Raw genomic sequence first — 27,334 nt, 5'->3', positions numbered from 1 at the left:
CCAGCACGTCATCTTCGTGGTGTAGCAATTTTAATGGCCGGTAGTGTAGTAACATTGTGACGTCTTGTGTTATGTGTGTCAATGAGGAATAAATAAATTAAGGAGTGTTTGAACATGAGCGTCTTTATAATGTGCTTTCACGAAACTTTGTTACATTCGTGTCGTAATTCATACCGAACGTGCTGATCAGCTTCACGCAAGAAGTACGCGTGGCTTGAAGTTGGCAGCATTACAGCCGAGACGTAAACATCCTTACCCCCATATGCGTCCGCATGGGGCAGAAAGCTAGAGGGGCACTTGCTTTCTTGGAATGTGGAGTACATACTTATTTTTTCATTACAGAATTCTCATACTCTTCTAGAAGTGATTTCCAGCGTTTCGATGAAACCTCTTGTTTATCCTGCTGCAGCATTTGTGGATAATCGCAGTGAGATGATGCTACAGTAATTAGAAGCTCTTTTTATATAGCGTAACATCAGACACTTTGTTATGGATTATGGAGCACGGGCTTCATTCCTTTTGAATCGTTCTCCCCTCCGTAATAATGCGCACGCTGCTGTACTGCGGATCAGATGAAGGCGGAAAAAAGCCACTCTCGTGCGCCGTGCCGATTTCCGTTATGGGCTTCTTCGATGTACTGCGCCAAATTGGCTGGGAGCCGTATCCCAACTGTAGCGGAATGAAGTTTCCCCTCACACTCTCCAACTATAGCTAAGCGCACAGCTCCGTGACCATTGTATGGTTAGATAGAACTCCAGGTGCGATATCTTGCGCACTACGCTATTCCTAGTGACCGTTATTGCAGAAGCTTTGTTCTCATTACCACGAGAAAACCCCCAAAGGCATATTTCGACATTTTTTGTTTGATTTTTGGCTTTAGAAACGTGCCCATGCAGCCATCTCAACATTGGAAATATTTGACTACAGTTTGTTTTTATGGCTCAGATTGTACATCAGATTAAGTCGTGCCCTGCTACGAAGTTATATTGGTTTAACAATGGACAGCTTCCGTCTAGGGTTGCCATCCGTCACGAGATATCGAGACCGTCACCGTTATGAACCCTCTTATGCCTACATCCCTAAAAGATCAAATTTTGTTCCGATTTTGTAAACTACTGTTGAGAGATTGGCTCATGTTCTGAACCAACACCATTTTGGAGCAGTTTGTAAATGCAGCCTCAGCCAGTGTTATTTTTGTCAACCAGTTTATGTTGAGAAGGTCGTCCCATGGATGGTGTTGCATGTTGAATATCCTGTGTCAACGATGCAAGCACCTCGTAAGTATAGAGCAGTCATTCGCGAAAGTAACAGGCTTCTCCAGTACTAGCGAGCTGACACTATTTAAGAAGCGCCATGCGGAAGAATCACGCAGTTCCCATTGAAGAGCGATCCGGTAAGGCGGCTCTTTCTAAGTGTAATAAGTAACACGAGAGTAAGGTAGTAACATTTGAAGTGATTACTGCAGGTATATAGGGCGTGAAATGTATAGCGACGTGTATCTTGATGACTGAAGTGTTTAGCGTCTAAGAAACTCATCATATCATAGCTTACGAAAATGCCTAGGGATGGAAAGACAAAGTGTCGGTTTTCGGATGATTACACAAACTAATGCTCTGTTGTCAAGAAAGGACGCACGATACGGATCAGGAAGCGGTGTGTGAGATTTGTAGCTATTTTATCACAGTAACTCACGGAGGTAAGGTTGATGTGACGCATTACATTTCTACGAAGAATAATGAAAACATATTCGCGGTAGCATCGACATCAAAACCTATTTCTACATTCATGATTAAAGAGAATAACGAGGAAGAATCGCTACCGCTGAACTAACAGCAGGCCGGCCGCGGTGGTCTAGCGGTTCTAGGCGCTCAGTCCGGAGCCGCGCGACTGCTACGGTCGCAGGTTCGAATCCTGCCTCGGGCATGGATGTGTGTGATGTCCTTAGGTTGGTTAGGTTTAAGTAGTTCTAAGTTCTAGGGGACTGATGACAACAGATGTTAAGTCCCATAGTGCTCAGAGCCATTTGAACCATTTGAACTAATAGCACTTGTATAAACTTGTCAAGTACCATCACTTCTTCAGTTCTCTTAACTATACCGTAGAACGGAATGCCGCAAAGTGTCCTGACTCCATAGTCGGTGCAAACCAGTCTACAACCAGGACCAAAGCCACAGCGATTGTTAAAAATGTTCTCTAAACACACTCCGTAACCGAATGCATAAAACAATTACAAGAAATTTTGCTTCACGGCATAATGACCGACGCATCGAATAACAAGGGTGAAGATATGTTTCTTTAGTTGCCCGGTACTTCACTGTAACTGACTGAATCTAACAGAAGCTGTTGTAGTTTGATTCGCTGAATAACGAAACATCGGAGACAACTGCAAAGTTCATCGGGGCTGCCAGAGGAATGTGTTCACCAAATTAAAGGAGCACTAAGGAAAATGTAGAAGGAATCGGATGCCTTGCTCGTATTCCCCACAATACTGTATCAAGCGCTGCTAGAGTCTTAACTGTCGACGTTGAAATAATCGTCACGAAAATATTTCGTTTTCAGTACACGCGGTAAGGACAGAGTTCTGATTATACGTTGATGTCAGTCATCAGACACTTCTATTTCACTCAAAAACGAGATGTTTGTCGTTAATGTCCGTAGCTGGGAAAATTCTTGAGCTTTGGATTCCAATAAAACAAGTTTTTGACGTCGCAATCAGGCCACCTAAAGTAAATCAGATTTTTCTGCAATCACATCACTAGTATTTACTTAATGTTTCTGCAGTCAGACTTGGCTCTGAAATAATACATAAGGCCTGAAGAAGAATAAAGTCTCACTAAGTGAAATAATAAATCTATTAATCGACACTCAAAGATGACTGAATGAAAAGAAGATTGCCAGTTTTATTGCCATGCAAACCAAGATGAATTAGAACAAATGAAAGAATGAAAACACTAGCCAAGAAATAATCAAATGTTGATGATGTTAGGACAGCAAACAGCCACAAATTTGCTTTCAGTTCCTTTATTCAAATGCTACCGTTAGCGGTTTCGAATCGTTGTGATTCATCCTCAGACGGTTTACATGCTTTCTTTATGACATGTGTCGTGAAACCGTCTGAGGATGAATCACAACGATTCGAAACCGATAAAGGTAGCCTTTGAATAAAGGAACTGATAGTAAATTTTATGGCTGGTTGCTGTCCTAACTCCATCAACATTTGTCTTCAAACAACAGCCACGGTCTCTATCATGTCATCATATGACAAAATTGCAAGAAATAATCAATTTGATTTCCAAATCCGAGGAAGAGACAATGGCTTTTTGTACCGTAGCATTTGATTACTTAGAGAAATGAACTGTTTCTTTTAATAAATACCAAGTATTTGATTGGACGACACTATCTGAAACTCCTGATTGCGTAATGATTGAAAAAACGATTATATTCCTGACTAAAATGGTTCGAAGATTTCAGGCAACATTTGTTTTCAGGAATATATATATAAAGAGCTTTTCAGAAACTAAGCCTAACTCGGAAGAATGGAAGTCTAAACACTCCGTAGAAGGAAGGTGGATATCCTTTCTTAAGGCCTGAACGCAAACCCCAACTGCTAAAATTATGCGGTATTTTGTTTTTCTATTCTCGCACACAAAGCCACTGTTGAAGGATTACTTTAGTTGATTCTATCCCAGTGGACTGATGGAAGCAATCGACGGCTGCCTGTTTAACTACAAGCTGATTTGCACGGAGTTTTATAAATATGCAAAGGGAAAAAAGACCTGTTGAAAAAGCTGAAAATAAGTGAACTCTACCGCAACATGTTCCGTATGATTATTTTCTAAATAAGAAATAATTATATTAAATAAATGTTTTTAACTTCATTTCAACACCCTCATTTCAGTGTGTCCAGACGGGGTAATAGCTACAGACGACAACCCTAAGTTCGACGTAAAACAAGTTTTGCATCCACAGTATTCTGAAAACAAGACGAAGATGGAAGAGAGAACGCACAGAGGAATTATGCTATAAAAATTCTACTCGTAACACAATACGAAATGATAAATCAGGTACATATTTGGGATATTCCTGATTTCGCCACTTCATAATGCTGGAAGGAAGTGAAGCAGCTTAAGAAAGCTTGGTAATTTAGTTTAGCGTATTTTGTTTATTTGTTACACTACCTGAAGACTTCTCCAGCAGCCTTTTCTCTTTTGTAAACTCATTCAATTCCGATATTCTCGATTTGGATTCGGGGGACTAAGGCTAGTAATATAAGTTGTGTTTCAATGCTTTTCTCAAATCATAATACTTATTAAGTTTACTCTGCAATTATCTACATGTATCTGACTTCTGTATGTGCAATGATTTAAAGTGACCATGTTTCTGGGTGTCGAAACTGGGATAATTTTTATAACTGCTTATTGCCGGGAAAACAACGACGCTCTGTAACTGCTATACATTAGTAAATCTTACAAAGAAATGAATAGTAGCACCCAGTGACAATATAACAAGATAATATAAAACATTGGCACATCTTTGCTACTGTATAGTTTTATAATGGTTTTAGATCTTTAAAGTCAGTGAACAGGACCAACACTTTCTTAATATTAACTAAGCACAGCTTTTACCAGTGCGTTGTTCATGCTGCCATATTGATGTAATATATAAACTTGATTCAATAGATATTTGCCTCCCTTTGAGTTCAAAAAGTCGTAGATTTCTCAGATGTCCATATTCATCAAAGAAAGGCCCAACTGAAACATTTGAACAATTACAGAAACAGAAAAATTATATGTTGAAACCTCACATGACAGAGAATTGCTTTGCTTTCTAAAAACCAGAACGTTCAGGCTTTCTGGCAGAACCTAAAGGCGGCAAGGGAAGTAGACTCCAAAAAACGTAACTATCCCGGCCAGAAATTTCTGGTCACTTTAACTGGATAGGTACCAGGTTTCGTCGTGCTGAAACTACTCACAAGAAATTTATTAAGCTGTGAAGCGTGTACTTGATAATTTGTAGCTCCGCAAAGCTAAGTGTTTCCGAGCCAAACAGGCCAAAATCATTATAATATTGATAACTTCTCATCTGAACCAGCACCGAAGTGTGATTTTTGTGCTACTAGAGAACAAACAGCTGTAAATCTAACTATCACTGATATTACTGATAAATATACAGACTTTTTCCTGATGTGGAAAAGGCACTATTAACTGGTGTTGCTTTGCCTCCTACTACATGCAAAATTCATTGATCCTTCAGTACCCTAGGAAAAGTAAAAGTGCGGTTGCGTTCTAAAAAAATAGGTTATGTGAGTTGTACATGCCTAGCGTTCACAGAAGAAAAGTGGTTGGACAGTCTGATTTTACTAATTTTGTTACTGATAAATGTGGGCAACAGCCTCGGCGTTTGTTACTCGCCTTCAAATAAGATCAGTTCTATTATACTTTGTGTTGTTTCATATCACATAATTAATGAATAGAAGAGATATGACCTTCAAAGCATTTCCTATCATCTAATTCCATGTCCCGTGTCGCATTGTGTTTTGTTTTTCTAACTCTTCGGAAAGTTGGAATTCTACGTGACCTCCTCGCGCTGCGAATATCTTCGTTACCATTTGTCACTAAATGCTTCATTAGTTTGAATGTTGTGGCTCTCTGCAGTTGAAAACATGACGTCATTGTCACCAAGGCTAACAGAGACTACCAGCTTGTACCGATACGTATTGAGCAGAACTTGGAAGCAAAAATTTTGCTGCTACAGGGAGAGATACGTAAGCATCAGTTGCTTGTATTAAATCTTGTGCTTTTATTGTTTTCATTATAAGAAATTATGTTTTTATAACTTGAATTTGAAAACAGCATTTTGTGAATAATAATTTCGCATTCTAAATTTCATCACATGATTTTAAAATGAAAACTTTGATTCTTATGGCTAGGCGAGGGTGGGGAAGGGGTTGGAGGAGGTGCTTGTATGGTTAAAGAGGTGCGTAGCGGCATCTAATATTTTATAAATTAAGCATTTGTGGACAGTAATCTAAGACAATACAAGAAATGATGAACATTTCTGATACACTGCCATTTAGCAACCGCCCAAAAATGAAGTACGTTAATCGCAAACACATCAGTAACCCACCAGGAGCGATTTCCGATGAATTAGAGAGCCAGTCACGTTCCACGTAATGAGCACAATGGCCAATTGTGAGACAGTTAAAGAATGCCAGAGAAAGTTATTGGCTCAACTGGCGTCAAGGAATTACTGAACGCCAATAAACGGATCCATATGATTAGTTTAGTGCTTATACGGCGTTCATTTGAAATACGATTGGGGACAATCTGTGCACTATTTCGGCGCCCTGACCTGTAAGATGCTTTGTTATCACGTCCTAGCCTGCCACCAAACGACTGACATTCGGGAGGAATAGGGTACATTAGCAGCCCAGTAACCACGGTGCAAAACAATACACACGCCTCGGTAAGGCCGCGATCAATTCTCCGCTCAATTTGTCTGTTCTATTTCTAATGACCACGACGTAAACAAGACGAAAAAATCTGACACTTCTTTCGTTTCGTCCCCTGTCACTCTGAAGGGACATAAGCTGTTTAGACGAGACTGTCTGTGTAGTTTGAACAAATCTCTAATCGAAAAGTATTTATAAATTAGTGCTCGTTGCCATTTTGGAACACGCAACAAAATAATCAGCTGCCCTAAATAACGTGACTTAGACGCCGTGTAGTTTTGTCGAGTCATTCATGCACACGCGTGGCAAAATGGTTCATGGACTTTTGAGAAACTGCATGGGGAACGCGCCTTATAACCTTGGGAAGTGGTTCAACAGTGTGTGGTTTGCGTAAGTAAACTTGAACTTTTACGCGGCGCTATGAAATAAGTCACAAACTGACCGATCCGGTGAATGAGGAAGCGATTCATCGTACACACACAAACCAATCAGGTGGTCAGTGAAACATTTTTTGAATGAAACCGTGATAACTGCTGAACTGCAAAGCATATTCAGATAAAGGTCATGGACTTGGAATGATGAACAGCAAGCTGAAATTCAAGAAGTAGGAGAATACGGAATTACAAAATTTGAGACTGAATAAGATGTGGTGGAAATTTTCTGAGGCACTGAAGAAAGCGCTAAGGGAAAGTATCGTGAGTAGTAAAAGAGAAATGTAATATGACAAAGAAGAAAATAGTTAGGGCAGGACAAGAAATCATTCAAATATCGAAAGTGCAGACAAATAGTCTGTGCCTGACGTAGCGGTTACTAGAGCTTAGGGATGAATGCAGGAAATAAAAAAAATCTTCCCAAAGAACAGGAAAGCAAGGGAGCAAATAGGACGGAAAGCACTAAAGGGAAGAAACAAAATGAGTGAAATGAATTGAGAAATGTCTTCCGAGTCGTCAGTGCGCCACTAGTCGAGACGCCTAGGTCACGGTAGCTAAGCAACGCTAGGCAAAGAGCTGCCACAAGAATTGGAATCGGTACAACCAAGAGCACGGCTTACCGTTGTTAACAGCAGGTACTATGAATGGTGTAATTCTGATTCTACGCAAGATACACATGGGATGTGGCCAACATTTGCACTGTGGAGCACGTATTATAAGTGGAACTAAGATAAATGGGAGCAAGAAATAAAACGTAATATAAATAATGTTAACTGGAATACTCTGTTTCAAATTCTGAAGGTGGCAGGGGTAAAATACAGGGAGCGAAAGGCTATTTACAATTTGTACAGAAACCAGATGGCAGTTATAAGAGTCGACGGGCATGAAAGGGATGCAGTGGTTGGGAAAGGAGTGAGACAGGGTTGTAGCCTCTCCCCGATGTTATTCAATCTGTATATTGAGCAAGCAGTAAAGGACACAAAAGAAAAATTCGGCGTAGGTATTAAAATTCATGGAGAAGAAGTAAAAGTTTGAGGTTCGCCGATGACATTGTAATTCTGTCAGAGACAGCAAAGGACTTGGAAGAGCAGTTGAACGGAATGGACAGTGTCTTGAAAGTAGGATATAAGATGAACATCAACAAAAGCAAAACGAGGATATTGGAATGTAGTCAAATTAAGTCGGGTGATGCTGAGGGAATTAGATTAGGAAATGAGACACTTAAAGTAGTAAAGGAGTTTTGCTATTTAGGGAGTAAAATAACTGATGATGGTCGAAGTAGAGAGGATATAAAATGTAGACTGGCAATGGCAAGGAAAGCGTTTCTCAAGAAGAGAAATTTGTTAACATCGAGTATAGATTTAAGTGTCAGGAAGTCGTTTCTGAAAGTATTTGTATGGAGTGTAGCCATGTATGGAAGTGAAACATGGACGATAACTAGTTTGGACAAGAAGATAATAGAAGCTTTCGAAATGTGGTGCTACAGAAGAATGCTGAAGGTAAGGTGGGTAGATCACGTAACTAATGAGGAGGTATTGAATAGGATTGGGGAGAAGAGAAGTTTGTGGCACAACTTGACTACAAGAAGGGATCGGTTGGTAGGACATGTTTTGAGGCATCAAGGGATCACAAATTTAGCATTGGAGGGCACCGTGGAGGGTAAAAATCGTAGAGGGAGACCAAGGGATCAATACACTAAGCAGATTCAGAAGGATGTAGGTTGCAGTAGGTACTGGGAGATGAAGAAGCTTGCACAGGATAGAGTAGCATGGAGAGCTGCATCAAACCAGTCTCAGGACTGAAGACCACAACAACAACAACAAATAATCTTCAACAATGAAATCGGTCCCTTGTGTCAAATACCCAGAAAATATCTCTAATAACTTCAGAAATTTTGTCGGTGTAATTCTGCCTTCCCTATACGGTTTTAAGTATTTATTTAAGTGTGGATGTAAACTTCAGTATTGCACAAAGAAGTCGTGGATTTCAAACATCAGTGTCTCAGAACATCGCTTCATGCAATCGACCACCTCTTTCGCAGTACACCAGTGATTTTCCTCGGTTGATTCCAGTATACCACCATCAGAAACAGAACTCAACAATTTCGAGCAGAGGTACGTAAGCAGTTGTTCAAAATGCCTCTGAGCACTATGGGACTTAACATCTGTGGTCATCAGTCCCCTAGAACTTAGAACTACTTAAACCTAACTAACCTAAGGACATCACACACATCCATGCCCGAGGCAGGATTCGAACCTGCGACCGTAGCAGTCGCGCGGTTCCGGACTGAGCGCCTTAACCGCGATACCACCGTGGCCGGCGCAGTTGTTCAGGTGGGGTGTGATCTGCACAGTACCCTGCAAATGGAAGGTGGACGGGGCGTGGGTTGGGGTGGGAAGTGAAGAAACTAATGTAATGATGTCAGTTGCATCGGGACTTCATGCAGAACCAGCGGCAACTAGTGAAAATTTGTGCTGAATTAGGATTCGAACACGGGATCTCCTGCTTACTAGGCAGTTACGTTAGCCACTGCGTCACTCACACACAATGTTTATCGTAACTGCACGTACTATCTTGGTACGCCCCGCAGTCGACCTACATTTTCACCTGGCGCTGCCTGCCCGCAGTATCCGTGCTGGTCCTCCACTCTCGCTACTTTGAGATTCCCGAGGGAGGTCGAACATAATTGTGAACCCTCACTGGAGGTGATGGATTCATTGCGTAAAGTCCTCAGCTGACATCACTAGTTCCTTTCCTTTACTTTCGTTTCGCTTCCCCCCAACACCTTCAATTTACCTAATACATTTCGAGCGCTGTCCAGTGCGACGTGTGATACCTCCTGGTGGCACTCAAGGCACGTGACGTGGTAACAAAAATATGTTAAGTGGAGCAGACAGGGGCAGGGGTATCCCTAGCGAAGAAATGGGCTGCAAGTGGGGAAATCCATTGAGATAAGCGACTTCGACAAAAGGCAGATTATTATTACGTAGAGCCTGTGAACGAGTATTTCGAAAGCGGCGAAGCTGGTCGAATGTTCACTTGATACTGTCATGAGCAGCTACGGAAAGAGAGAGAAGAACAGTGAAACTACCACTAGGCGCTAAATGGTTGCACGTCCACGACTCCTCACAGAACGTGGGTTGGTTCAAATGGCTCTGAGCACTATTGGACTTAACTTCTGAAGTCATCAGTCCCGTAGAACGTAGAACTACTTAAACCTAACTAACCTAAGGACATCACACACATCCATGTCCGAGGCAGGATTCGAACCTGCGAACGTAGCGGTCGCGCGGTTCCAGACTGTAATCCCTAGAACCTCTCGGCCATTCCGGTCGGCAGAGCGTGGGGTTTGGGGGCTTGTCTGCTCTCTGAAGTAGGACAGATTGTGATCTGTGGAATCTCGCCGAAAGAGTACAATACTGCTACTCGCACAAGTGTTTCGGAGCACACCGTCTATCGTACATTGTTCAACATGGAGCTCCGCAGCAGACCACCCCTATATGTATACATATTGGCCTAAAGACACCGCCAGTTACGATTGTAGTGGGTATTGGACCATCGGAACTTGTCCTTCGATAAATGGAAACGTGCTGGCTCTTCTGGTGAATCACAGTTTTGCTACAATAGGTCTCTTTTCGACACCAAAAACGCCGTCATCGATGTGAACGGGAACTCGAAACGTGCAGCGCAGCACGGACACAGTCTGGTGAGAACAATACAGGGTGATTCAAAAAGAATGCCACAACTTTAGGAATTTAAAACTCTGCAACGACGAAAGGCAGAGCTAAGCACTATCTGTCGGCGAATTAAGGGAGCTATAAAGTTTCATTTAGTTGTACATTTGTTCGCTTGAGGCGCTGTTGACTAGGTGTCAGCGTCAGTTGATGCTAAGATGGCGACCGCTCAACAGAAAGCTTTTTGTGTTATTGAGTACGGCAGAAGTGAATCGACGACAGTTGTTCAGCGTGCATTTCGAACGAAGTATGGTGTTAAACCTCCTGATAGGTGGTGTATTAAACGTTGGTATAAACAGTTTACAGAGGATGGGTGTTTGTGCAAAGGGAAGGCGATGGATCGGCCGCCAGGCAGCCCGTGACAGAGCACTTCATCACTGGCCTCCAAGAAGCCCTGATCTTACCCCCTGCGATTTTTTCTTATGGGGATATGTTAAGGATATGGTGTTTCGGCCACCTCTCCCAGCCACCATTGATGATTTGAAACGAGAAATAACAGCAGCTATCCAAACTGTTACGCCTGATATGCTACAGAGAGTGTGGAACGAGTTGGAGTATCGGGTTGATATTGCTCGAGTGTCTGGAGGGGGCCATATTGAACATCTCTGAACTTGTTTTTGAGTGAAAAAAAACCTTTTTAAATACTCTTTGTAATGATGTATAACAGAAGGTTATATTATGTTTCATTCATTAAATACACATTTTGAAAGTTGTGGTATTCTTTTTGGATCACCCTGTATTATGCTGAGGCAGACATTCTTCTGCGCTTGCATGGGACCTGTGGTAGTACTCGAAGATTCGCTGACTGCTGCGAACCACCGCACCCTTTCACGTTCGGTATCTTCCCCGACGGAGATGTAATCTTTCAGAAGTGAAATTGTCTGTGGCTCGGAGCCAGAACCGTGCTAGCTACAGTGGTTTTAGGATCATTAGCGATGTCTCGGTGACCAAATCTAAATCCCATGGAACTCACCTGGGTCGCTATCGGGCACCATCACCGCGCACGCAAATCAACGGCACCTTACTTACGCGAATTACGTGTCCTGCGCGTGGACATCTAACGCTGCATACTTCCACAGACCTACCAACAGTCAGTTCTCTGGTACACAGAAGCGGTGATGTATTTCGTTCCTAAAACGGACGAACAAGCTACTAAGCAGGTGGACATAATGTTATGGCTCATCAGTTATCTATCACGGTTGCATATTCCGCATCATATTTGTCCCTTCGTACATGTCCGAATGAACAGACACCACGCTTTCATATAATGACTGTAATCGAGTGTTTTCTTTACAAACAGTAGCTGTCTCTCAGGTGTCTTACGTAAATATTTAATCAGTATAATAAAAAAATGGTTAATGCTCCCAACAAGAATCCATTTGGTTACTATGGAACGTAGCGTTTTGAATATCACACGTAGAAACCAATTCGTGATAACATGGTAAATTTTTTGAGGTCCGCTCGCTGTGACTGAATACTACACTACTCGCCATTAAAACGGCTACACCATGAAGATGACATGCCACAGACGCCAAATTTAAGCGACAGCAAGAAGATGCTGTAATATGCAAATGATTAGCTTTTCAGAGCATTCACACAAGGTTGGCGCTGGTGGTACCACCTACAACGTGTTGACATGAGGAAACTTTCCAACCAATTTCTCACCTTGATAAAGGGCAGATTGTGGCCTATCGCGATTGCGGTTTAACGTATCACGATATTGCTGCTCGTGTTGGTCGAGATCCAATGACTGTTAGCAGAATATGGTATCGGTGGGCTCAGGAGGGCAATACGGAACGCCGTGCTGGATGCCAACGGCCTCGTATCACTAGCAGTCGAGATGACAGGCATTCTATTTGCAATGCTGTTAACGTATCGTGCAGCCACGTCTCGATCCCTGAGTCAACACATGGCGACGTTTGCAAGACAACAACCAACTGCACGAACAGTTCGACGACGTTTGCAGCAGCATAGACTATCAGCTCGGAGACCATAGCTGCGGTTACTCTTGACGCAGCATCACAGACAGGAGCGCCTGCGATAGTGTACTCAACAACGAACCTGGGTGCACGAATGGCAAAACGTCATTTTTTCTGATGAATCCACGTTCTGTTTACAGCATCATGACGGTTGCATCCGTGTTTGGCGACATCTCGGTGAACGCACATTGGAAGCGTGTATTCATCATCGCCATACTGGCGTATCACCCGGCGTGATGGTATGGGCTGCCGTTGGTTACACGTCTCGGTCACCTCTTGTTCGCATTGACGGCACTTTGAACAGTGGACGTTACATTTCAGATGTGTTACGATCCGTGGCTCTACCCTTCATTCGATCCCTGAGAAACCCTACATTTCAGCAGGATAATGCACGACCGCATGCTGCAGATCCTGTACGGGCCTCTCTGGATACAGAAAATGTTCGACTGCTGCCCTGGCCAGCACATTCTCCAGATCTCTCACCAATTTAAGACGTCTGGTCAATGGTGGCCGAGCAGCTGGCTCGTTACAATACGTCAGTCACTACTCTTGATGAACTTTGGTATCGTGTTGAAGCTGCATGGGCAGCTATACCTGTACACGCCATCCATGTTCTGTTTGACTCAATGCCCAGGCGTATCAAGGCCGTTATTACGGCCAGAGGTGGTTGTTCTGGGCACTGATTTCTCAGGATCTATGCACCTAAATTGCGTGGAAATGTAATCACATGTCAGTTCTAGTACAATATATTTGTCCAATGAATACCCGTTTATCACTTACATTTCTTCTTGGTGTAGCAATTTTAATGGCCAGTAGTGTATATTCTCAACTGACATCGTTTCGACGTTGGTCCTTACGTGTGCGAATATCATCTGATATAAATCATTGACACTAAAAGCGCTCTCGTAAATACCATAGCTTGCACATTGTGAAAAATAATGCCGATTTTGAGTCACAGAGACGGACATTGTTAGTGGTGGTCTAAAGCATGGATTGATTGATAGCCTTACCTGAAACAATGCGTGGTGTGGGGTTTTTATGGCCAGCGTCTTTGACTCTTAGCGGTGGCGCCATCCTGGCCCGGAAACCGGAGTTAAAGGTGTAGAACGGCGGTCCGTCAGAGTTGGCACGAGGAGACGGCATCCTTCTCCTGGGCAAGCTCAGTACGGATTGCGTGCGCATTTGTCTGGCTAAAGGCATCATTGGACTTTATCCACATTTCCAGGTCGGCATTGCATATAGAAGTGTAGTGGAACTGTGACCTGAGGTTTTGTACGACAGTGGTACTCTGGGTGGCTTGTGGGCAGCAAACGATTACAGTTACGCTGTGTAACGTGTGTCTACGTTTCTGGTTACGCAGCCTGTTGTTGGTACTGGTGATGACAAGTCAGTATTCTGTTGACATTTTGCTGCTAATGGTTGTGATTACATCACGCTGCCGAATCTCTTAGGAGCACTTGTAATTCGTATGTTAGATCGAGCCGTTTCTCACTTCGTCATAACCTTTCTGATTATACGTCATATGCCACACGTGACAGGCGGATGCGGAATGAGGTATTTCTGTGTGATATAAGCAGATGGCAACCCAGTTCTAAGCAAAGAAGGGAAGGCAGAAAGGTGGAAGGAGTATATAGAGGGTTTATACAAGGGCGATGTACTTGAGGACAATATTATGGAAATGGAAGAGGATGTAGATGAAGATGAAATGGGAGATAAGATACTGCGTGAGGAGTTTGACAGAGCACTGAAAGACCTGAGTTGAAACAAGGCCCCGGGAGTAGACGACATTCCATTAGAACTACTGATGGCCTTGGGAGAGCCAGTCATGACAAAACTCTACCAACTGGTGAGCAAGATGTATGAGACAGGCGAAATACCCACAGACTTCAAGAAGAATATAATAATTCCAATCCCAAAGAAAGCCGGTGTTGACAGATGTGAAAATTACCGAACTATCAGTTTAATAAGTCACAGCTGCAAAATACTAACACGAATTCTTTACAGACGAATGGAAAAACTGGTAGAAGAGGACCTCGGGGAAGATCAGTTTGGATTCCGTAGAAATGTTGGAACACGTGAGGCAATACTAACCTTACGACTTATCTTAGAAGAAAGATTAACAAAAGGCAAACCTACGTTTCTAGCATTTGTAGACTTAGAGAAAGCTTTTGACAACGTTAACTGGAATACTCTCTTTCAAATTCTGAAGGTGGCAGGGGTAAAATACAGGGAGCGAAAGGCTATTTACAATTTGTACAGAAACCAGATGGCACTTATAAGAGTCGAGGGGCATGAAAGAGAAGCAGTGGTTGGGAAAGGAGTGAGACAGGGTTGTTGCCTCTCCCCGATGTTATTCAATCTGTATATTGAGCAAGCAGTAAAGGAAACAAAAGAAAAATTCGGATTAGGTATTAAAATTCATGGAGAAGACGTAAAAACTTTGAGGTTCGCCGATGACATTGTAATTCTGTCAGAGACAGCAAAGGACTTGGAAGAGCAGTTGAACGGAATGGACAATGTCTTGAAAGGAGGATATAAGATGAACATCAACAAAAGCAAAACGAGGATAATGGAATGTAGTCAAATTAAATCGGGTGATGCTGAGGGGATTAGATTAGGAAATGAGACACTTAAAGTAGTAAAGGAGTTTTGCTATTTAGGGAGTAAAATAACTGATGATGGTCGAAGTAGAGAGGATATAAAATGTAGACTGGTAATGGCAAGGAAATCATTTCTGAAGAAGAGAAATTTGTTAACATCGAGTATAGATTTAAGTGTCAGGAAATCGTTTCTGAAAATATTTGTATGGAGTGTAGCCATGTATGGAAGTGAAACATGGACGATAACCAGTTTGGACAAGAAGAGAATAGAAGCTTTCGAAATGTGGTGCTACAGAAGAATGCTGAAGATAAGGTGGGTAGATCACGTAACTAATGAGGAGGTATTGAATAGGATTGGGGAGAAGAGAAGTTTGTGGCACAACTTGACTAGAAGAAGGGATCGGTTGGTAGGACATGTTTTGAGGCATCAAGGGGTCACAAATTTAGCATTGGAGGGCAGCGTGGAGGGTAAAAATCGTAGAGGGAGACCAAGAGATGAATACACTAAGCAGATTCAGAAGGATGTAGGTTGCAGTAGGTACTGGGAGATGAAGACGCTTGCACAGGATAGAGTAGCATGGAGAGCTGCATCAAACCAGTCTCAGGACTGAAGACCACAACAACAACAACATAAGCATTACAGTAACAAACATTCAAATGTATACGCACGTAGTAACTGGTATTTAAGTATGATGAAAGGGTATCCCTCTATTGAAGAAAAAAAAAAAGAGCGTTGGCTTTTTACTCGTGCTGTTAGGACACGATGCTTGAGCTTACTTTCTTTCCAGGTGTGTTTGATACTTGTGTAAAGTTCTAGTGCTATATGACAAACTAAATTGTAATATGTTATCAGTCTGTTACTGTTTGGAAAAGTTGTTGTGTATGTAGCCGGTTTGAAGCTGCTGGGGCGCATGGATTGTCAACCAAACTGGGGTCAAATGAAATTTACTACTCTTTCTCGAATGTTGGTAATGTAATGTAACCTTAACGGTTGTTAATGTTACCTCATTGTGACAGTGTGTAAGATGCTTTCATTGCCTGGTGTGCGACGCGTGGAAATAAATTGTAAAGAATTCATTAATTACTATTTCATGATTAGCAGAAAACTGTGCCTGTTGCATTGAGTCGTGTAAGTAATTACTATTGTTTTACGGTTCTTCTGGTCAAGAACTTGCCCCCATGAACCATGGACCTTGCCGTTGGTGGGGAGGCTTGCGTGCCTCAGTGATACAGATAGCCGTACCGTAGGTGCAACCACAACGGAGGGGTATCTGTTGAGAGGCCAGACAAACGTGTGGTTCCTGAAGAGGGTCAGCAGCCTTTTCAGTAGTTGCAAGGGCAACAGTCTGGATGATTGACTGATCTGGCCTTGTAACAATAACCAAAACGGCCTTGCTGTGCTGGTACTGCGAACGGCTGAAAGCAAGGGGAAACTACAGCCGTAATTTTTCCCGAGGGCATGCAGCCTTACTGTATGATTACATGATGATGGCGTCCTCTTGGATAAAATATTCCGGAGGTAAAATAGTCCCCCATTCGGATCTCCGGGCGGGGACTACTCAAGAGGATGTCCTTATCAGGAGAAAGAAAACTGGCGTTCTACGGATCGGAGCGTGGAATGTCAGATCCCTTAATCGGGCAGGTAGGTTAGAAAATTTAAAAAGGGAAATGGATAGGTTGAAGTTAGATATAGTGGGAATTAGTGAAGTTCGGTGGCAGGAGGAACAAGACTTCTGGTCAGGTGACTACAGGGTTATAAACACAAAATCAAATAGGGGTAATGCAGGAGTAGGTTTAATAATGAATAGGAAAATAGGAATGCGGGTAAGCTACTACAAACAGCATAGTGAACGCATTATTGTGGCCAAGATAGATACGAAGCCCACGCCTACTACAGTAGTACAAGTTTATATGCCAACTAGCTCTGCAGATGACGAAGAAATTGAAGAAATGTATGATGAAATAAAAGAAATTATTCAGATTGTGAAGGGAGACGAAAATTTAATAGTCATGGGTGACTGGAATTCGAGAGTACGAAAAGGAAGAGAAGGATACGTAGTAGGTGAATATGGATTGGGGGACAGAAATGAAAGAGGAAGCCGCCTGGTCGAATTTTGCACAGAGCACAACATAATCATAACTAACACTTGGTTTAAGAATCATGAAAGAAGGTTGTATACATGGAAGAACCCTGGAGATACTAAAAGGTATCAGATAGATTATATAATGGTAAGACAGAGATTTAGGAACCAGGTTTTAAATTGTAAGACATTTCCAGGGGCAGATGTGGACTCTGACCACAATCTATTGGTTATGACCTGTAGATTAAAACTGAAGAAACTGCAAAAAGGTGGGAATTTAAGGAGATGGGACCTGGATAAACTAAAAGAACCAGAGGTTGTACAGAGATTCAGGGAGAGCATAAGGGAGCAATTGACAGGAATGGGGGAAATAAATACAGTAGAAGAAGAATGGGTAGCTTTGAGGGATGAAGTAGTGAAGGCAGCAGAGGATCAAGTAGGTAAAAAGACGAGGGCTAGTAGAAATCCTTGGGTAACAGAAGAAATATTGAATTTAATTGATGAAAGGAGAATATATAAAAATGCAGTAGGTGAAACAGGCAAAAAGGAATACAAACGTCTCAAAAATGAGATCGACAGGAAGTGCAAAATGGCTAAGCAGGGATGGCTAGAGGACAAATGTAAGGATGTAGAGGCCTATCTCACTAGGGGTAAGATAGATACCGCCTACAGGAAAATTAAAGAGACCTTTGGAGATAAGAGAACGACTTGTATGAATATAAAGAGCTCAGATTGAAACACAGTTCTAAGCAAAGAAGGGAAAGCAGAAAGGTGGAAGGAGTATATAGAGGGTCTATACAAGGGCGATGTACTTGAGGACAATATTATGGAAATGGAAGAGGATATAGATGAAGATGAAATGGGAGATATGATACTGCGTGAAGAGTTTGACAGAGCACTGAAAGACCTGAGTCGAAACAAGGCCCCCGGAGTAGACAATATTCCATTGGAACTACTGACGGCCGTGGGAGAGCCAGTCCTGACAAAACTCTACCATCTGGTGAGCAAGATGTATGAAACAGGCGAAATACCCTCAGACTTCAAGAAGAATATAATAATTCCAATCCCAAAGAAAGCAGGTGTTGACAGATGTGAAAATTACCGAACTATCAGCTTAATAAGTCACAGCTGCAAAATACTAACACGAATTCTTTACAGACGAATGGAAAAACTAGTAGAAGCCAACCTCGGGGAAGATCAGTTTGGATTCCGTAGAAACACTGGAACACATGAGGCAATACTGACCTTACGACTTATCTTAGAAGAAAGATTAAAGAAAGGCAAACCTACGTTTCTAGCATTTGTAGACTTAGAGAAAGCTTTTGACAATGTTGACTGGAATACTCTCTTTCAAATTCTAAAGGTGGCAGGGGTAAAATACAGGGAGCGAAAGGCTATTTACAATTTGTACAGAAACCAGATGGCAGTTATAAGAGTCGAGGGACATGAAAGGGAAGCAGTGGTTGGGAAGGGAGTAAGACAGGGTTGTAGCCTCTCCCCGATGTTGTTCAATCTGTATATTGAGCAAGCAGTAAAGGAAACAAAAGAAAAATTCGGAGTAGGTATTAAAATTCATGGAGAAGAAATAAAAACTTTGAGGTTCGCCGATGACATTGTAATTCTGTCAGAGACAGCAAAGGACTTGGAAGAGCAGTTGAATGGAATGGACAATGTCTTGAAAGGAGGATATAAGATGAACATCAACAAAAGCAAAACAATGATAATGGAATGTAGTCTAATTAAGTCGGGTGATGCTGAGCGAATTGGATTAGGAAATGAGGCACTTAAAGTAGTAAAGGAGTTTTGCTATTTGGGGAGCAAAATAACTGATGATGGTCGAAGTAGGGAGGATATAAAATGTAGGCTGGCAATGGCAAGGAAAGCTTTTCTGAAGAAGAGAAATTTGTTAACATCCAGTATTGATTTAAGTGTCAGGAAGTCGTTTCTGAAAGTATTCGTATGGAGTGTAGTCATGTATGAAAGTGAAACATGGACGATAAATAGTTTGGACAAGAAAAGAATAGAAGCTTTCGAAATGTGGTGCTACAGAAGAATGCTGAAGATTAGATTGGTAGATCACATAACTAATGAGGAAGTATTGAATAGGATTGGGGAGAAGAGAAGTTTGTGGCACAACTTGACCAGAAGAAGGGATCGGTTGGTAGGACATGTTCTGAGGCATCAAGGGATCACCAATTTAGTATTGGAGGGCAGCGTGGAGGGTAAAAATCGTAGAGGGAGACCAAGAGATGAATACACTAAGCAGATTCAGAAGGATGTAGGTTGCAGTAGGTACTGGGAGATGAAAAAGCTTGCACAGGATAGAGTAGCATGGAGAGCTGCATCAAACCAGTCTCAGGACTGAAGACCACAACAACAACAACTGGTCAAGAACTTTCAGTACACTTTAACTGCGTAAATAATCATTATCCTTTCCCAATGTTTTGGTTTAGTAATTTCAAATAAATTAAAATTTTAGAGGAAAGTAGTTACTTTTAGTTGCGAGTTACCACAAATTGTTTCATTGAAAGTTATTTGCTAAATATCCACTGCAACATATCATCCACAGAAGATGTGCCGAAAAACACAAGACTTTGATTAATGATTTAATAATTTGTAATCATTGGTGAATGTTTAGTTTTAATAAAAATATGAAACGTCAGAGCCCATTTCTAACACCCAGTGTTCGCTGCGTATATCCTTCTGGTGCACAGATGGTAGCATGGTAAAAGTATCTGGTGTGGTAGGGTGGACTGACACTCTGTTCTTCAGATTGCTGTTGTTTGTGTTCTGTTTCAGTTGGGCTATGGCGACGCTGAGAGACCCTACATGCTTCCAGAGAGCTGAGGTCTTGTACGAAATTCAAAAAAGAGACTATGGATTTACAAAGAACAGTGGATGAATTAGTGCAGCAATAACGACTTACCACTGAGTAATATATCACTTTCAAACTCCACCAAGATGAGTTAAGCCAGACCATCGGCGCATTGCGCTCTGCGCTTCAGGATTTTGAAGTACATAAAGAGTTCTTTTGCGACTGAAGACCTACTATTGGCCTACTTAGACGACTAGAGGCACTTTTTCAACATTATGAACACAGGTTAAAGGATGAGGCAGGAGTGGCGGGAGATGACGTTTCTACATTACAACCACTATCGATAGAGATTGGTCAACGGTTAGTTAGGATAGGTGTGTATAAAAAGTTCCTCAAATGGAAAAATCTCAGATGTAAATGTCGGAAAGTCAGGGGAAGGTGAGGAATAATTACAGTGAGTCGCCTAATCCGTTACAGGAGTATATTCTAAGGTGTAAAAATTTTACGGATAACTCTCTTGTGCGAATAGTAGAGTTTTAGTATTATTGGTAGATGTCCAAGAATAGGACATATAATCACCTTGTCGGAGACGGAATTGTTACGGTTATTAGCCGCTGATTTGGAAGGAACCTTGAGAGAGTGGATATTAGAATCATTAGAAAACAATCATGGAATATATGAGTTGCGAAGAAGCATTTGTAATAATGTGATACCACCGCGGGCCTTTCAAGACTCAGTATATGCACGATATGGAAAAAAATAGCTGTGGAAGGAATCCACTGACGGATACGAAACTAGAATTCGTAACACAGTAAAAGTATTATGCCTCCAGTACACGGAGACACAAATAATGAGCTCCATTTCGTTGCTATTAAATTGCAAGATAGAAACACAGTGGTTTTCTGCACAGCACCTCCCACATCTCAACAACTTCATGAACTAGTACCCAAATACCGGCTACATCATACGTCGATGAAATGAGACAGGATTGTACCGGACACATTATACCAAATTATAATAGAGCGGCGGAACGGATTCTACACAGTTATACGAAACAAGTGCTGAGTTGTGGGGAAACGTTACAAGTGCGACGTAAGTGTGGATAAATGTGGACTTAATAAAGAGAGGCATACTACAGCTTGACGGTGGGAAACGAGGGCCGTTAGCAATATTATGAAACGTATCCCTCAAGTCAGGTTCATACAGGGAATTACTGACAGAGAACATAGGAATGTACGTTTAGTATATTGCCAGGAGGAGCCAGTTTGTGCTTTAGTTGACCCAGGAAGTGCGATAACGCCGGTGAACGAATAATGGTATACATTAGGTGGACTGATAAGGTAAGAATTAGGAGATTCTGCACAGAATCGTAAAGGAAAGAAATATGTGGAAAACATTGACAAGGAGAATGTACAGGGTGATAGAAAATCTGTTAGCCGGCCGAAGTGGCCGTGCTGTTAAAGGCGCTGCAGTCTGGAACCGCAAGACCGCTACGGTCGCCGGCTCGAATCCTGCCTCGGGCATGGATGTTTGTGATGTCCTTAGGTTAGTTAGGTTTAACTAGTTCTAAGTTCTAGGGGACTAATGACCTCAGCAGTTGAGTCCCATAGTGCTCAGAGCCATTTGAACCATTTTTTAGAATATCTGTTAAGACATCAGGGAATAACTTTCATGGTAGTAGAGGGAGCTGTAGAGGGCAAACGCTGTAGGAAAAACAGAGCTCGAAATACATCCAACAAATAATTGAGGACGTAGGTTGCAAGTGCTACTCTGAGATGAAGACGGCAGAGGAGAGGAATCCCTGGCGGGTCGCATCAAACCAGTCCGAAAGCTGATGACTCAAAACAATAAAAACAGTGCACATTGTAAGTGGCTTGGTGTGAGCAATGAAGTGAGAAACGACTCGATCTAACATACAAATGACAACTGCTGCTAAGAGAGCCAAGTGCGTCTTATGATCACAGCCGTTAGCAGCAAAAGTCAACAGAATACTGATTTGTCCTGGTCCCGGCAGAGGTTCGAGTGCTCCTTCGGGCATGGGTGTGTGTGTTTCTCCTTAGGATAATTTAGGTTAAGTAGTGTGTAAGCTTAGGGACTGATGACCTTAGCAGTTAAGTCCCATAAGATGGTTCAAATGGCTCTGAGCACTATGGGACTCAACTTCTGAGGTCATTAGTCCCCTAGAACTTAGAACTAGTTAAACCTAACTAACCTAAGGACATCACAAACATCCATGCCCGAGGCAGAATTCGAACCTGCGACCGTAGCTGTCCTGCGGTTCCAGACTGCCGCGCCTTTAACCGCACGGCCACTTCGGCCGGCCAGTCCCATAAGATTTCACACACATTTGAACATCTGAACTGATTTGTCATCACTACTATCCACAATAAGCAGCGCAACTAGAAATGTAGTTATACAGCAGAAGTATAGGCGAAAAATGCACTGTTACACGTACGGCGCCTTAATCCTTTGCTGTCTATAGGTCACCTAGCATACTACTGTTGTGCAAAACCCAATAGTCTCCACCGCAGACCACAGCTACACGACATCTCCGTATGCATACGCGACCCTGGAATCTGGGTAAACACTGATCTGTCCCAAGGTCCAATGAGTGCCTTAAGCCACATAAATTCTCACGAATTCCATCCAGAGCTTGGCCAATAAGAATCGTCTGTCTCATCATCCTAAGTCACACTGACCACCAATCTGCCCATCTAGTCCCGATTTCCGTCTCAGGATGGCGCCACAGACAAGCGTCAAAAACGCTGGTCATCGCAAATTTGCCTTTCCACTGTACACATCATTGGATGGGGATACGGAAAATTCATCGCATAGAGTATTCATAAAGTGAGTATTATTTTGAAATATGGCATCTGAAATAAACATAATGGGTATAGGAGAATGTATGTAACGACAGCAATAAATTAACACCGTTTTGTCTAGCCCCCCAACTCTGAACAAACAATTGGTCGTTTAACTCACCCTCTTCTGTAGTTTTTCGGGCAGAGCAGGTTTCACTATGGACATTACCATGTTCATTATCTTCGGTGCGTTTAGAAAATGTATGGCTCTGATTCTCTTGGCGTAAGCTGTCTGCAAAAAAAAAAAAGACAGTCGCAGACGCATGTTAGTTTCAAGAGCTGAAGAAAATAATTAAATTAATACATAATTTCCACTTTATTGTTGCTGGTAAAAAGAACATTCCGAAATGTTGTCAATTAAATACGTACCCTGGAAATCAGTTCAAGTGCCCGTATGTCGCGAACCGTCAACTTGCTCAAGTGTCCAGTTGATACGTTCTGTAGGTCGATCAGGAAGATGTATCCAACGGAGTAGTCATATGACAGAACGAAATTCATTATCATGAGACTAGCCTTCACCACATGCACAGGGTTTAGACTAGTAGGGTCTGGGTCGATACCGGCGAGGACTCCAACTCGATGAAACTGTGGTGTGAGGCGAGGCATCGTAGGTACTTTCCTGGAAACGAGTTGCTAGATATTATGCATAGAAGAAACTTAGGTGAAGCAGACATAATAAATCTCTTAAAATCTGCATAAATTAGTGCAAAGCAGATAATACCTCTGATAAATCGCACTGGTAAAGATAATTGAAAAATAAATTGCAATAGTGATATCTGATGTAAATAAAGTAATTCATGTGCACTTTAATTCGGATTTTCCTCTTCACATATTTTACCGCGATCTGGGTGTCAGGTGATTGAGACTAAATCTGAGTCCAGAATACAAAAAAGAATGTATAGTATCAGTGAGACTAGATGCCTGTGATGCGCATTATAAGTCTGACGGAAAGCAACACCTTCCGTAAATTAGGCTTGGCCTCCCAATAATTTAACACGGATCATACAGCTGGGCACCGACGTTTGCCATGTGTCAACATCACGTGATCAGCGGCAGTAAACCGATGTGCCATCTTAGTGTATCTTAAACTGAAGGAAATTCACTTCGGAAAGTGTTTACAAGAATATGGATATTTCGTTTAATGATGCCGATGATACCAGAGAAAGATCTAAAAGGCTCTCATTAACAATTTAAAAATATATATTTGCTACAGAAATATATTTCTGATTTGTATGAATCATAATATCTAGACCGATTTCAACAAAAACATCATTTATAACTGATTTCTGTTCTTCACATGTGTTAAATGAAAAGACAATAATTTGTTACTAAACAAAATTCACGTTTGATTGTACCAAAAACGCTGAAAAAACTAAATGTTGTAGTGACTGCAACTAACGTTTGTGTTAGAGATCAGTATTTTAGAGTGAAAACAGCCTCAAATGTTATTTCCAATTAATTTATGGAAATATGACCCCAAAAACGATAGTTATATTTTATATTTTCGATTCAACAAAATAACACTTTCACAAGACATGGTAGCAATAGTGTAATTTACGATTGCATATAGCTTATTGTTAGAATTTTAGGCACTGTGTATACGAAACAAAACGCTTATCCACAGTCACATGTTTCGTGACGTGCTATACTCAGACATAATCCTTTATATCCTCCGCAGTCACTAGATGGCCCACACCTATTTCCTATAAGTACCTACCACGTCAAACATCTATGTATTAATTTCTTTTTTCTTTTTCTTCTTTTCGAACTAACAAAAATAACAAGCAAAAGTATGAAATCCCTTAACCGAACATCTTCGTATGAACATGCTAATGTTTTAAATTACTAAACGATATGTAACTTACATAGGCGCGGTTGCGTTTTAGTATCTTACGCATAGTCTGAAGCTGATGAACTGACTTTGCTAGCAATCGATAAATTACGGGTCCAAACAGTTGATGATTGAAGGCAGCATAAACAGATTCACGACATTCAAAGAATGAAAATAAATTCCATTACTGCTCATGTACATATCTTAGAAATTTGAAAGGCGTCGTCCCCCAGTATGGTCTACAAACCTACCTGACGAAGCTGAAAATACCACATGGTGTAAAATAGCCTGAAATATCTGTCAACGAATCTTTGAATACGAGCAAGAATTATCTTGTTCTTGTCTTCAGCCTCTAGATGAAATAAACATAAGAAGTTTTATAATTACCACAAACATAAAGAAAACAGATCCCCTATTTTCGAAATAGGGAAAGGCACCGTAGAACACTATTAGAGCTGGACCATCAGCAACCGTCGGTACCTGGTGGAAACAGAAAATTTAGTTAACTCGGGACCTTTGCCTTTTGCGGGCAAGTGCTCTACCAACTGAGCTACCGAAGCACGACTCACGCCCGGTACTCACAGCTTTACTTCTGCCAGTACCTCGTCTCCTACCTTCCAAACTTTACAGACGCTTTCCTGCGAACCTTGCAGAACTAGCACTCCTGAAAGAAAGGATATTGCGGAGACATGGCTTAGCCACAGCCTGGGGGATGTTTCCAGAATGAGATTTTCACTCTGCAGCGGAGTGTGCGCTGATATGAAACTTCATGGGAGATTAAAACTGTGTGCCCAACCGAGACTCGAACTCGGGACCTTTGCCTTTCGCGGGCCAGTGCTCTACTTATATGGTAGAGCACTTGCCCGCGAAAGGCAAAGGTCCCGAGTTCGAGTCTCGGTCGGGCACACAGTTTTAATCTGCCAGGAAGTTTCATATCAGCGCACACTCCGCTGCAGAGTGAAAATCTCATTCTAGAAAATTTAGTTGTTTGTAGACTCCGTAGCCTGACTAGTTACAAATTAAGAACTTCTCAGCTGTGGAAATCGATATGGACAACGGTGAATCTAAGAAGAATGTTTATTGGTGTGGACTTAATGAGTCGTTTGGCAGGCTGTTACTCATAATTTCAGGAGTACGTAACAAACTGTATACAGTGTAAGCACACTGTGAAAAACATTAGGCATTCTGAAGGTTTGGAAATAAATATGTGGATGATTTCTCTCCTGAGTTTTACTTACGTGCACTTCAGAGCTGTAATAATGTCTTCCCCTAGTGGATCTCTGTTCATCAGTAGTTCGGGGAACCTCTTCTTCAGTGTGTAACTGGCATCGAGTATCTGTTTTACCATCTCCGTCCTGCACTTACAGCTTATGTATAATCGTTCCAGCCGTTCATCGTCTGTTGTGAAATAAAAAAAAGTATGAGAATCAGAAGACGAATTAATAAGGTGGTGCAGTCATCTGAGAAAGTTCCAAGTAGTCGCTCTAAGATTCCAGCAGCTATTCCGTGTTATTTGCGAGAACGTATGGTCCATACAGACATGTAGTTCTGAATGCAGGGATTCGTTACTGATTTTTACAGATAAGGAACTCACGGATGTGGAAAAGGAGTAGAATTGTGAAGTCAAAGCAAGTTATGTTGTCGGAGCATGTTAATGACAAACACTTTTGAGAGGAGGTAGATACACTAAAAGTAGCTACCGGCATAAGTATTGCAAAACAAAGGATATTATGTATCATTTCATTACGTTTGCAATTAGAACGTCTATAGAAATTGAAGGAGGAATTAGTCCAATATCTTTGCTGTCATGTGCCACGTCATTTAAATTTGCTTGTAGTGCACAACTAAGATACACCACGCCTAGTCGTAAACACTTTTAAAATAGCAACCGAGCCATGTGTTCATTTAGAAGATGCAGTCAAATGAAGACGAGACAGCTGGCAGGTGTGGCTGTGCGGTTATAGGCTTTTCAGTCTGGAACTGCGTGACCGCTACGGTCGCAGGTTCGAATCCTGCCTCGGGCATGGATGTGTGTGATGTCTTTAGGTTAGTTAGGTTTAAGTAGTTCTAAGTTCTAGGGGACTGATGACCACAGATGTTAAGTCCCATAGTGCTCAGAGCCATTTGAAGCATTTTTTTGAAGACGAGGCAGATGCAAAAAAGTATGTAAACTGTTTGTTATTTGACAAATAGTCACAATAACTGGGAATAAATTTATACCAGTGTGAGACAAGACGGTCAACGCCTTCTTGAAAAATTATTGCGGTTGCTTACTGACACACATTTGAACCCATGCGTGCACGTCTTCGTCCGAGATAGTCGACGGACACGAATGTCTACCTTCAGGACTTCAAAAATATTTAAATCTCATGACGAGAGGATGCATATTCTCACAGGATGGCAGCATAGTGAAAGAACTGGAAGCGAGGTGTAGCAGAGCTAATGCAGTGAGCGCTCAGCTACGATCTACTCTCTTCTGCAAGAAGGAAGTAGTACCAAGACTAAGTTATCTGTGCACCGTTCAATCTTTTGACCAACTTTGTTGTATGGG

General features: G+C 41.8%; 1 protein-coding gene across 1 annotated transcript in view; it reads right to left on the bottom strand.

Annotated features, from left to right (window-relative positions):
* Nucleotides 1–27,334, bottom strand: part of LOC126481509 (alpha-tocopherol transfer protein-like) — a 59,865-nt gene that overhangs the window by 12,319 nt on the left and 20,212 nt on the right. Inside the window, exons 3-5 of the mRNA XM_050105307.1 lie at nucleotides 26,022–26,181; nucleotides 23,322–23,571; nucleotides 23,074–23,184 (exon numbers count right to left, since the gene is read on the bottom strand). Coding sequence (XP_049961264.1) covers nucleotides 23,074–23,184; nucleotides 23,322–23,571; nucleotides 26,022–26,181 — 521 coding nt within the window. The remainder of the gene's footprint in view (nucleotides 1–23,073; nucleotides 23,185–23,321; nucleotides 23,572–26,021; nucleotides 26,182–27,334) is intronic.

Source organism: Schistocerca serialis, chromosome 5 (genome assembly GCF_023864345.2).
Source record: "Schistocerca serialis cubense isolate TAMUIC-IGC-003099 chromosome 5, iqSchSeri2.2, whole genome shotgun sequence".
Classification (NCBI taxonomy): Eukaryota; Metazoa; Arthropoda; class Insecta; order Orthoptera; family Acrididae; genus Schistocerca; species Schistocerca serialis.
Note: the sequence above shows the minus strand (reverse complement) of the source record. Positions and strands in the feature narration are given on the sequence as shown.